Genomic DNA, 12,936 nt, shown 5'->3' on the forward strand with positions numbered 1-12,936 from the left:
AACTGGAACACATCATCCTATTAGGCTTTCTCCCCCTGGAATGTTCAAATGGTGTTATTCCATTCGTTGTATGGGGTGTTTGCCTATAAACTCTTACTTTATTATGTATCTCCTCCTGCCATGACTTATTACTTTTCCAGGAGTAATGTATGGTTTCCTTTAGTACTTTGTTGAACCTTTCAATGACACCATTGCATTCTGGGTACTATAGCGCATAATTTCTATGAACAATCCCTTTATCTCTCAGAAAGCTTTCCATTTCTCTTAATGTCAATTGAACCCCATTGTCAGTTAGAAGCACAGAAGGGAATCTTTCCCCATTAAACAATGTCTCCACATAAGTCACAGCTGCAACTTCTGGCCATCGTGAGTACCAGTCAATGAAGTTCAAAGTGTAATGATCTACACCAGTAGGCCTAAGACGACCAACAATATCAAGATAAATGTCTTCCCAAGGAGAAAAAGGCAACCTTCTCACCACCATGGGCTGAGTTCTGCATTGAGAAGTGGTACTGCTTGCGCCAAAACTGCTTGGCACAGCTCGAGACAAAGAGCGGAGCAGTCCCCTCGAAATGCTCAACATTATAGAGGCAGTCGGGAAGTAGCTGAGAATAAAAATGACAAATGAACCATCCTCGAGCGACATTGAGTATTCTGTTAGCAGATATTAGGCTTCACCAATCCCAAGTGGCAGCTGCTGAAGAGTCGAATGTGATGCGTTGTTACCACAAGTCGCCAGTGTGAGGATGTCAATAAGGTACACAAAGTTCTTCTCAGTCAGAGTCTTTTTGCATGAAATCACCTTTTCCAGCTCTGGACCTCCTTTCCCCAGCTTCCTCCTAGATCTCCTACTCCTCATTATTCAAATGGTAACATTCTTATATCCCATGCTCAACTAGCAATAGACTAGGCGTATGCACAAGGCTCTAACCAGCAGTTACCACAATGTGTTCAAAATTTAGTTATCATGGTGATTTGACATTCTAATAAATTACAGTATGCCCAGTAACCCTCTTCACAGACAGCATCCATAGATGCATATAACTACCATTAGAATGAAAAGGAAGGTCTGACTGGCTTAATGATCATTTGGAGTCTATAGGAAAATGTGTCTAACTTGTAGACTAACCAACTATTAATTAATGAAAATTCAAATAAACTATTTAAAATATTATTAGATATTAGAAATTTCCAACTGAGACAGGTGCAACACCCCCTCTATATTTTAGATGCATGGTATAGATATTGTAGTGGAACATCAACTATTAACTGTAGCATATTTAACTTTGCAGAGTCGAGTTCCAATGGGATAAGCCAACAGAGTATATTCAAACCGATCCTGTAGGTTATGATAGGTGGAGGCAGAATGCACTTGCATTATGTGTAACTCTAGTTAACAACCAAGGTTGATTGTTAACGGAAGCAGGATAGCAGGACGACAAATTTTGTTATGACTGTCTGTCTGCTGTAGACCTATTTCTTGAATGTACAGCCTCTGGTAGACCAAAATGTAACGTCAGACCTAAAGCTTTGTTTTTTCAGTAAAAAAAGAAAACAATGACCCTAAGAAGCTGGGAGCTCTTATCTAGCACCTGGGGACTATTGTGTTGTTTATTGTTCAAGGCTGCAATGGAAAACATGGCAACTGTAGACAGTAAGAACTTTGCATTGGCTTGCCTCCTTAAATAATGTGGGCCATTTTATGTCTTAAAGGCAGCAGGCTTTTGACAATGGTCAGTTGGCTAAATGTTTTTGATGGCAGAGCTAGCAGAGTTTCTGCCATTGAAAACCAGGTTTTCAAGTAGGCACACCAAGAGTACAGTGGATCTGTGACATTCACAGAATTATCCAAAATCAAATCCTGCCAATACTGGTAGAGAACCCTGCGCACTGTGCATATAAGTAGTCCTCTCGGACTCTATAGGTCCATTTAATAAGTACACATATAAATCATATACATATATTGTTTTTCCAGAAAATGATTATTATTCATCTAAATTCATTCCTGTACATTTTGTACAATCAAGGTTGGACAAATAAATGTACCATAGTCACTTAAATCTCATGAAAAAGAATCAACTGTTGGTCCATTAATACATGAATCCAATAAAATAATGATAAACAATGCGTTACACACTATACAACAATCAATGCATTCTTGAGGATAACCATCTTGAAAATGCCCGATGCATTTCGGGACAGTAATGTCCCTTCTTCAGGGACAATCTGTAAAAGCAAAACAATTTCTCAAAATGTATGCTTACAATGTCAATACTAACAATCAAAAAAGCTGTACATTAAGGCACGCCATGCGTGGGTCATAGCTGAACAAAAGTGCATGTGTTGTGATACTGGTATTAAGGCAAGTAACATGTCGCACGTGCTGAAGCTCTCAACCAACCTCAAGGTGCACCAGAAAAGTGAATGCCATAAAATGTATAAAGAAATGACCACGTGATAAGTAAAGATCGTGCTGTTGATGGAAAAGTGTCCCCATGAATTACTCCCCATGATGCTCGAAGATGTAAGAAATATGACAAAAAGAAACCCTGAACAGAAACTAAACTACCTGGTTTGAACCACGTCCTGACAACTGAAAGGGAAAATCTTTCACTTTTGCAGACACTTTTTTTTTCTTACTTTTAGCGCGAGGCTTCACGCGCGCTTGTAGTTACTGCCATGTACACCACACTAAGGATTAGTGTTCCACAGCTGAAAACCAAGTGGGACGCTTACATCGGAGAACACTTGCACATGTCGACTTCTTTGCAAGTGCTCTCTGGTAGTTTCAGAAAACTTTCACAAAGGAAAAAGGAACCCGCTCTACACGTCTCTTAGCAATTAAGGTGGCTCGGCGAGTTACAGCTGGCTGTTTATCACATGTGAAAAGGGGGGGCCCTCGGCCCCCCCGCACGCATGGCGGCGCGGCGACCGTCGCCCCCACTCTCTCCTTGGTCGCCATTCGGCGGTGGGGGCGTGCCCTGGGGGGCGCGGCCCACCGCCGATTGGCTGGCGGCCTCCCTGACCCGGATCCTGGGAAGTGGGTCCGGGTCAGGGGGGGCGGGCGATAGGAGGGGCCACCTGGCCCCTCGAGAATAAAGAGATAGGGAGCGCCCAGGAGACCCCCTTGTCCCTGGACGCTCCCTCGCCGTAACGGTGTGCCCCGCGCTCGGGGCTTCTTTGTTTTTTAACGATTTCTTGTTTGTTTTACAGGTCCGCGGTCTATAGGTGGGAGAGACCGGTTTTGTGCGTTTCTTGTCAGGGGAGAGGAGCCGGAGCAAGATTCAGCGCGGGAAACTCGTTGCACATCGCTTTCTTTCTAGGGTCCGGCGTTTGCTACCCGAGCCGCGCTAGGAGCGCCAGGAGCTGAAAGCTGCCGGGAGCATCGCTTTGCCGGTCGCGGAGCAGCAAGGGCGAGAGGCCGTTTTTCGGAGCATGGTAGAGGCCTTCCAGCCTCTAGGAGGCTGTAATTATTTTCTGTTTCTCTCCCGCTGCAGATGTGATATCCAGATGCCCGTGGTCGGCAATGGACCTGGAGTCGGCAGGGAGAATGGCGGAATAGCTGTGCCCCGCGCGGGGCGGGATGACCGGAGGCCTGTGATTCTGCCGGGGAGAAGCTCCGGGCCGCAGGGTGGATCGTGGCAGCCGTTCTCGGAGGGCACAAGTTAAGTAGGGGGCAAGCAGCTGTATTACGTGTGGGTATGAGTGCTCGAGCGAGGCTGTGCTTGGTTCGCCTGGTGTGTGTCTCAATCAGGCGCGGCTGTCATGGTAGAAGCCGCTGTGCTCCAGAAATGAAATGCAGTGGACCGTGAAAGTGTAAGCCGGGGGTTGCGAGTGATTTTTAATGGTGGTTCATTCCGGGGTAGAGTTTGGTTTGCGGCGCGGCCGCGCGTGTAACTCGTTAGGAAATGAATATGAGTGGGTATTGATATGCTGATGGAGGGTAGTCAGGGCGCCGCGCGCTATGTACTGGCCGTCGGTTCCCATCGAAGTTATGTGGGAAGGGGAGCGCGCTATTCGCTTTCCCCCAAGCTCCCCATGCGCACCGGTCTCAATTTGTACTGGGGAAGCTGTGCGCGTAGGGTAAGAGTGTGAGAACCTTCACTGCTGGTATCGGGTGCTAGGGGGCCCTTGTGGAAAAGCGGGGGCAAGTGTACAGGAGCAAATCGGGACGGTAAAGCCAATTTCATATACCGATATCATCTCGAAGGGCAGCGTCTTGCCTAACCGGGCTCACCAAGTCAAATTAGGCGATGGAGGAGCTATCAATAAGGGTCTCTTTAGCTTGAGCTTAAGAAAGACTTATAATGTCGGTGGGGGATGGGGAATATTCCTGTGCCCGCCGTGTTTCTTCGTGTGGGGGAGCTTGTGCACAAATGTGTTCATAATGCACGCATGCTGTTGGCCAACGCTGTGTTCTTTAAGGAATTCCACCTCAGTTGCGATATACAGGGTAATCGCTACAGGCACCGGCATGCCCCTCGGACGTTGGAGTTTTACGGCCTGGGGAACGCCCCTAAATTTGTTCATGGTATGAGTTGTGGTGGTAGAGATCAGCTTCAATTTTGTTGGTCGCACATGCTTGTTTCTCCTTTTAGGGACTTGTGAAATGGGTGACAATTTAAAACAAAAAATGTGATACATACCCCTTGAGCATAGTGGCACTTCGTTAGGGAGTCTGTGCTCATTGTTCTCTAGGCTGTTGGCCCGAACTTAAATAGTGCGTTTAGGTACTTTATCACTTCCATACATTGGTGCCGGGCTTCCTGACTCGAGATGGAGGGTCAGGAAGTCATGCACTGGACAATGACTATTCTATGGGCCGCTTCATAGCAGGATTATGCAGGTGTTTTCACAGCCACCTCATATTTTGCCCGGCATTTGGGACAGCCCATCGCTGCCGACACTGTTTTTTGTATAAATGTAGTAAGAACACGACACAAGGTTTCTTTCATTTTGTTGGAAATGCAATCGAAATGACAAGGAAAGAAAAAACACGACACAAGGTCTTTTCTAATTTTGTTTGTATGCAATATGCATCAGAACGCAGTCCTCGGTTTTCAAGCCGTTCATGCTTACAGCGTTGGTAGTATGAAACATGCCTTTAAAAGGTATAATGCTGATGATTTGACCGTAGGCATGCATGAAATGCAGAATGCCGTGGAATGTGCTCCCCATATATTTATAGCTGGTCAAGGGTTCGAATCTACCTCAGTGGACGGGCTGGACGGTTTCATGCTTCCCGCTCTGATTTACTGTGACCCAGCGGGTTGTTGCAGCGCAGATGACGTACTCTGTTGAAAACACGGACAGGCAGGAAGGGGGGGGCACTATTTAACCTTAAACTAATGACTCTTCAGACAGAGCATAAGCAGTCTGGCGTAGGGTGGGTGATAGCAAGCAAAAGCTTAACATAGGCTGGTGCAGGTTGCAAGGAACACGACCATAACATGGGCACAGTAAGGGTTGAAGCCTTTGGTACATATTATATATGGCATCCCCATCCGTTCAATCGCCAAGTTGTAATGCTCAATAGCCCACTCAAGTTACGTTAGGTGACCACATCTTTCGGGTGGGACGCAAGAATTACAAATAAGGTCCCCCATAGGCTCAGTCATGGTTATTATGACCAAGCGGGCAACTGGAGCAAAATCTGTGGGGGGGGGGGGCTTAAAAAACATTTTGTGAGAAGCTAATTCTTCCAACCACAGACAAAGTGGCTGTAACGGCTAGGCGGGTTGCTCTCAAATCTGGGGGAGTGGGTGCGAGACTCTGCAATGACGCTCAACATCCTGTAAGTCTGGACAAATCACGTAATCTCCCCGTGCCTAACAAAAGCAGAATATCCCAGATCACAGAGCTATGTTATGTCCTTCGTAGTAAATTGAGTCATTCGTGTGTGTTGTAAAATTACTTCAGGGCTTGTGGTTACCAAAGTTGGTGACTTTTGAAGATGAAGGTGATGTGTTCTGCTGAATTTTGTGGGGCAGTGTTTTGCCTTCATTATGGCTAAATGTCGCGCTGGGCTGCAGCTGTTAGGTTGGATTCAGTTTTGACTATTTCGTCATATTGTGCCTTAAAAATATTATTTTTCTTGTTATATTACTTTGTGGATATTATTGTGTTATATTCTTACATTAAGGTTATTGGGGGGCATGCTCCGGCCCTTCTGGCCGAAATTAGGCTTGTACCTTAAAAAGTGTCTTTCAGCAGTAACGAGTTTAACACAAAGGTGGTAAGGTACCACTTCCCCAGCTTTTTCAAGCATTGAAGAGTAAACTCAGCCCAAAACGGTGGCACTTATGCTATCTTAAATTAGCACTGGCAGTATTCATTGTATTCAATGTGACCCGATGTGCACAAATTCACCAATGCCCATAAACATGATCGCATCCACGTGCTGGGGGGGGGGGACTCAGCAATAGGGAGCTTGGCCTTTTTTAAGATGCTCTGGTGGTACTTGGGTAGAATTCACAAGGCAGACACAGCTCCCTGATGGGACGGGCCCTCACCATGGGTGGTGAGTTACCCAAAAATGCTCTGTGGCCAGTTAGTTGATGAGTTCAGTTCTTGAAAACTCATTGTCTAAATTAGAGCTCACGCTACATGGGTGACATTAAATTTCACTTGGAGAATGGGATGGATGTGACATTCCTAGGCTGCTTTAGTGATGTCCTATAAGCACTGGCAATACTTTGTCCAAGCCATGGTTGCGCCTTATTTCTTTTACGCAAGGAACAGCCATTGACATACGTCAAATTATGACACTATAGAACGATTATCATTGGTGTCTGCTGGGTGATAGCTTGAACAATCATGGAACCATGCACGAAGAGGGTATACCACCTTTCATTGGGATCAACATGGGGATTAACGACATTTAAAGGTAGGGCTTGACGATATTGAGGGAGCCAGTTTCCCAGGTCCCGCTTTCCTTTACAAGCCGGAGCAGAAAGCCAAACAATGAACTTATTGCATTGTGGGGGTAATCATCATATGATGTGTTGTTCACTAATGTAGGGGGACATTGCACCATGCCAAACATTGCACCTGTCCAAACGACCCTTCATGGAGGAGGGGTGTAAGTCAACATTATTGATAAGCTATCATAGGGTTAGCTGTATTGCGTGCAGCCTTCAGGCTAAGTGTGGAGGGAATATAGAGCTGTTTCTTTTACCAGCCTTTAATCTCATGAATGCGTAAATGGGAAAGGAGCAGATGTATAACAACAAAGATAGGTATTAGTACTAAACACACCCCTTCTAGTTCGGTCGGAATCTTATTTAACGCACAAGTAGATGGGCAATATACGTTGAGCCTATGATGAGATTTGAGGCGCATGATTACGGTGTGAAGACTTGTATAACACTCAGTAATTTAGCACCGGATACGTAGAGCCCTAGGGGTGTACCGAAACCGTATATTAATAATATTGTGGGTGGGACCACGAATGGCATAGAGGCAGGGCCTAGAGCCTTGAGGACGACTACTTGGGGTTCTAATCAGGATACACACCCTGATGTCACACCTAAAAGGTCCCCCCAGATCACATAGTTCTGGGGATACATGTGATCATGTCCGGGTGGCTGGGATGATATTTCTCAGAAACCAAAGTGGCGAATGGAAAAGGGCCTTAGGGCCAGCTTGTGGCCTGGCGGAGTTAGGGCTGTGCTATATCTTGTAGCTAAAGACTGTGAGGCTGCACTACTAAGTAGGCTGTCTTCCTTTACACATAGATCCTATGCAAGAAGACATGGCTGGAGAACAGACAAACGGGGGCTATGCTGAACATTTACTGTACGTGTTAATGTATACTGGTCTGGCACTAAGATTATCTAAAACTTAGCGACTGATGGTACTGTAAGGCTGCGGCGTGTACAGCTGTTATTTGCCGGAAACACTAATGGTGTGTGTTTATCTTTCCAGTTTATGTATGACCGGGTCCATGATCAATACCTGGAGTGCCCCACATTACAATGGCTGCAACAGGTGGACAGCCCAAGGGATGCTTACGTCAGTCACGGCTGGGTCCATGGCGGATATCGGAGGAGTGCTCCACACCGCAACATCAACAGCTGGTGGACAAAAAATGGGAAGCAAACGTCGAGAAAGAGGACACCAAGGGCCCAGGTATTCCTGGCAGGTGTAAGTGCTACCCATTCCCTACGGTGGAAGTGGGAATTTGTCACCCATGTTTTCTTGGTCTTTTCCTGGTTGCTGCAGTTTTCTCAAACCTGTCACGCAGGGGAGGGACTCATCACCAGAGGTGGTGGAGCTACAATGGGCCAGCACAAACAACAGGCTGGACGCAGGACAGGGAAGAGTTGGTTGGAGGGTCTGTGCCATGGTCAGTTCAGGAGCTTCTTTCAGGGACTTATAGCTCAGCAGCCCGACCTCCTGTCAGCGGTGATACTTCACCTAGGGGGGGCTGAATTGGCCAAACTGGGGAGGCAAATACTCATTGATGGGTTCTTCTCCACTGTGGGTGGGTCTTCAGGACTTGGGTGGCACGGTAGTAGGGTCTCAACTTATCCCGTGGTGGCAGGGACTCGGTCAGGGTGTTGAATCACTCGATAACGGGGATCAACACACAGTGGGACAAACTATTTCAAGCCCCCACTCGGCTTGCAGATGATCCAACATGGGTGTATTGGTTCTACCTGGTAATGGGTGTATTGGCTCTGCCTGGTAACGGGAGTCCATGTGACGGAGGAAGGGAGGGTCCTGTGGTCTGATGATGTCGGGGCCTGGCTGGAAGGGGTTACTAAAGGGAGAACTTTGTCGGGTAGACCTAGGCAGGGGGAGGCCAGATCGTCGGTTAACAATGCTGGCCTGTGGCGGTAAGGTCATTATCGGTGAGCACATATTTGAGGTCTGAGGGGGCGGGCATCATCCTATGGAGGTTCCCGCCCAGGGGGAGGAGCCTGCGGGCCACTCCCACAACTCCAGGGGCAAGGTAATAGATGCTGCAAAGCAAAGGAGCGCGGGTAGGAGTAGTTCACGCTTTCCTTAGGCTGGTAGCCACCCCGCGCGCGTGGACTCATGACGCCACCGGCGCAGAGTAAGGGCCCTCCTTTAGTGGGTAAATGGAGTTCAGGGCGTAGACCGGGCAATTCCCGGGGTAACACTGCGCATGCGCACATCCAGAGGGGAGGCGCAGCTTGTAGGACCTGACACCGGTAGTGACCCTGCCATATGGCCAGAAATGTACAAAAATTCTAGATGAGGATGTTTAGTATAAGTTAGGAAACAACATGTATTAGAGTTTTGTTAAAGTCAGGCTCTCAAACTTGTTGCAAAGAATTATGTACCTAAATGTCCTGCTGAATTTTTGTATAAATTGTTGATTATGCAATTAAAACCTTTTTTAATTTCATACTTTAATAAATACGGCCGGGCGACTAGCGCCCGCCTTCCAAAAAGTAAAGACGTCTCGTGTCCACGTTCCTGGGTATTGGGTGCCGGATTGGGGGGGAGGCGGCAGCTAGTCGCTGACCATGTGAAAAGGGGGGGCCCTCGGCCCCCCCGCACGCATGGTGGCGCAGCGACCGTCGCCCCCACTCTCTCCTTGGTCGCCATTCGGCGGTGGGGGCGTGCCCTGGGGGGCGCGGCCCACCGCCGATTGGCTGGCGGCCTCCCTGACCCGGATCCTGGGAAGTGGGTCCGGGTCAGGGGGGGCGGGCGATAGGAGGGGCCACCTGGCCCCTCGAGAATAAAGAGATAGGGAGCGCCCAGGAGACCCCCTTGTCCCTGGACGCTCCCTCGCCGTAACGGTGTGCCCCGCGCTCGGGGCTTCTTTGTTTTCCCACCCACCATCCCTTGGAACAAAAGTTTTGTAGCAGTTTTTATGTCTGGTTGAATGGTAAGTTTGGAGGGTACGGTCCACGGGTCTCACAGGATAACAGAGATGGAACTGTTGGTATATTGTTGATGCTTTTGTCTAGGAATTTTATCCCTTTTTAGCAAAACAGGTGTGAAGTGAATTGTATTTGAAGCCATGTGTCTTTAGGCCTTTTTTCCTTTGTAGCTATACGTTGATACTGTAATTTAGCGAAACATGTCTGAAGCGAATTGTATTTCAATGCCATGTGTCGTTAGGCCTTTTCTCCCTTTTTAGCTATACGTTGATACTGTTATTTATTAGCCAGTGTAGCTGTCCTTTAGAATTTTTTCCCATAGGTCGTCGTATTTATTAGGTATGGGGCATGCGGTAAGGTCATTATCGGTGAGCACATATTTGAGGTCTGAGGGGGCGGGCATCATCCTATGGAGGTTCCCGCCCAGGGGGAGGAGCCTGCGGGCCACTCCCACAACTCCAGGGGCAAGGTAATAGATGCTGCAAAGCAAAGGAGCGCGGGTAGGAGTAGTTCACGCTTTCCTTAGGCTGGTAGCCACCCCGCGCGCGTGGACTCATGACGCCACCGGCGCAGAGTAAGGGCCCTCCTTTAGTGGGTAAATGGAGTTCAGGGCGTAGACCGGGCAATTCCCGGGGTAACACTGCGCATGCGCACATCCAGAGGGGAGGCGCAGCTTGTAGGACCTGACACCGGTAGTGACCCTGCCATATGGCCAGAAATGTACAAAAATTCTAGATGAGGATGTTTAGTATAAGTTAGGAAACAACATGTATTAGAGTTTTGTTAAAGTCAGGCTCTCAAACTTGTTGCGAAGAATTATGTACCTAAATGTCCTGCTGAATTTTTGTATAAATTGTTGATTATGCAATTAAAACCTTTTTTAATTTCATACTTTAATAAATACGGCCGGGCGACTAGCGCCCGCCTTCCAAAAAGTAAAGACGTCTCGTGTCCACGTTCCTGGGTATTGGGTGCCGGATTGGGGGGGAGGCGGCAGCTAGTCGCTGACCATGTGACCTGAAGGTCACCAGTTCGAATCCTGGCGAGGCATAGCCTTACCGTCCTCATCTGAATCGAGTATACAGGTAAATCGAGAAATAGCTCCTGTTGTTTACAGGGCTCATGGAAGGTAGAAGCACTCATTATTAAGCTATAAAACAATTTAATTATTAGCTGAAGTGTGCACGACTGTTGTCATGCACACAATGAGTAATCTATAAAGTCGACAGGTTTATCATTGGTCCCTTTCAGCTAACACATAGAGAGTTCCTGCAGCTTTCACAAACATCAGACGTAATGCGATACCCATGCTTTCGGGATAATTGATCATCTAAATTTAGTTAAAGCCGTAACCCTGGCTCCTCTCTCTACGTGGCAGACAAGAGGAACTTCGTAAACAAAAAGAACAAATCCACCATCCCGTTGTTTATGCCCCCACCCGCCCACCTCCATAACAAAAATAAACAATAACAAACCAACATTACGACAGGCAGGAAGAAGTTGCCAGCATGACCATGAGAAAAAGACTGGAAGTCTTTTTTATGTTAATTCTTTTTGGATAGAGTCGTTCAAATGTACATATTGTCTTCTTGGTTATATATTTATAACGTAACAAATGTTTTAACCACTTTTTTATTAAAACTTTTCAACATGCTGCAGAGCAGCCACAATGCTCTACACCATAACTTAAAGAAATTGGTAAAAGCAATTGCTCTGGCTAAACACTTTTAAGGTCCCAAAGGTGAGACCTATTGGCTATACCAATGCTTGTTTAGCATAGAATAGCTACAGACGCCTACTAGGCTGCCAATTCCAAAGCCCTTTCGTGAAATTTGAGGAGCTTAAGTAGCTTGCAGCTCACCTTCTTCCTTAAGTCAAAGATGACTAAACCTAAAAATACCATTGCCCTTTTCTGTTAATCAAACTTTTTTTTATGAAAACCCCCAAAGCACTCTTTGAACATTCTTTATCAAGTATTAACTATTTAGATCAACAAATTTGGACAAAGGTACCCTGTAGGTAACATTCACAAATCATATTGTCACATTTTTACATTTGCCTTTCATTGCCAATCAACTAAATCGAGTTTTACATAAATTACTTAGGAAGCTGAGTGACAAGTCAAGAGACGTATAACCTCTATGGCAAGTGCTTGAAACCAGAGTTGGCATTAGCCTAGATGCTGGTGTCATATGATTTTAGTATATCTAATTGACCCCCTCGAACATTCATTTGTATTTGTAAATTGTTTCTATTAGGTCCTGAAATGAAAAATGATTTAGAACGAAGATGTGTGTCAGCACTTGGACCTCATAAATTGAGGAATGTTCAAGATACTTTGTTGACTGTCATTGGACTCCTCAATTTGTCAGTTCTATATTGTCTTTCTGTATGTATCAAATGATTAGAAATGTATCATCTCTAAATGTCCTGTGTAGCTTTATAGGAATCCTGTATGTAGTCTCACTTTCACACTGCCCGCCTGAAGAACCAATAACAAACATTGGTAACCTTTCTTTTCAGGAGCAACCAGTCTGTCATCAATCCCCAAATCCAGATAACTAAGGACGCATCCTCCATAACTGTCACTGTCGACCTGGTGTTAGTCCTTGCATGGAATAGACACGACCGCCTTGAGGTAACTACTTGTATCTGAACATCTTCTGCTGTTGCTCTCTGCAGTTTTTTCATATCCCCTATAGCAAAGTGGCTTTCTTGACTACGGACAAACACATCTCACAGCACTAACTATAGACGTTGTGTAAGCAAAGTGTCTACATTGATATGTATAGTATGGTACGGTAACTGTTTTTAAATTTGAGCGCACAGCAGGTAAAGGAAAGTAGCAAAGCAAAGTTCAAGTGTGGTGCTCCAGAAGAAACAAGTCGGTTACCACGACGAGATCAAAGTGCTATGAAGATAGCTCAAACAATACAATTATTTTCATCGAGCACTCAAAGTCCACAAATTTCTTTTTCAGATAAAGTAGTTGTGTTTTTAATCTTGGTACGTTTCAATTTCCATCTTCATTGAAAACATTCTTCAATACATTCTTCAACATAAGTGCAACCAACACGTG

The 12,936-nt window shown here is 46.2% G+C and overlaps 1 protein-coding gene across 1 annotated transcript in view; it reads left to right on the forward strand.

Annotated features, from left to right (window-relative positions):
• Positions 1–12,936, forward strand: part of LOC144823881 (mucin-2-like) — a 1,553,567-nt gene that overhangs the window by 224,066 nt on the left and 1,316,565 nt on the right. The window contains exon 4 of the mRNA XM_078682769.1: positions 12,381–12,495. Within this exon, the coding sequence (XP_078538895.1) occupies positions 12,381–12,495 (115 nt within the window). The remainder of the gene's footprint in view (positions 1–12,380; positions 12,496–12,936) is intronic.

This window comes from Lissotriton helveticus, chromosome 3_1, assembly GCF_964261635.1.
Source record: "Lissotriton helveticus chromosome 3_1, aLisHel1.1, whole genome shotgun sequence".
Classification (NCBI taxonomy): domain Eukaryota; kingdom Metazoa; phylum Chordata; class Amphibia; order Caudata; family Salamandridae; genus Lissotriton; species Lissotriton helveticus.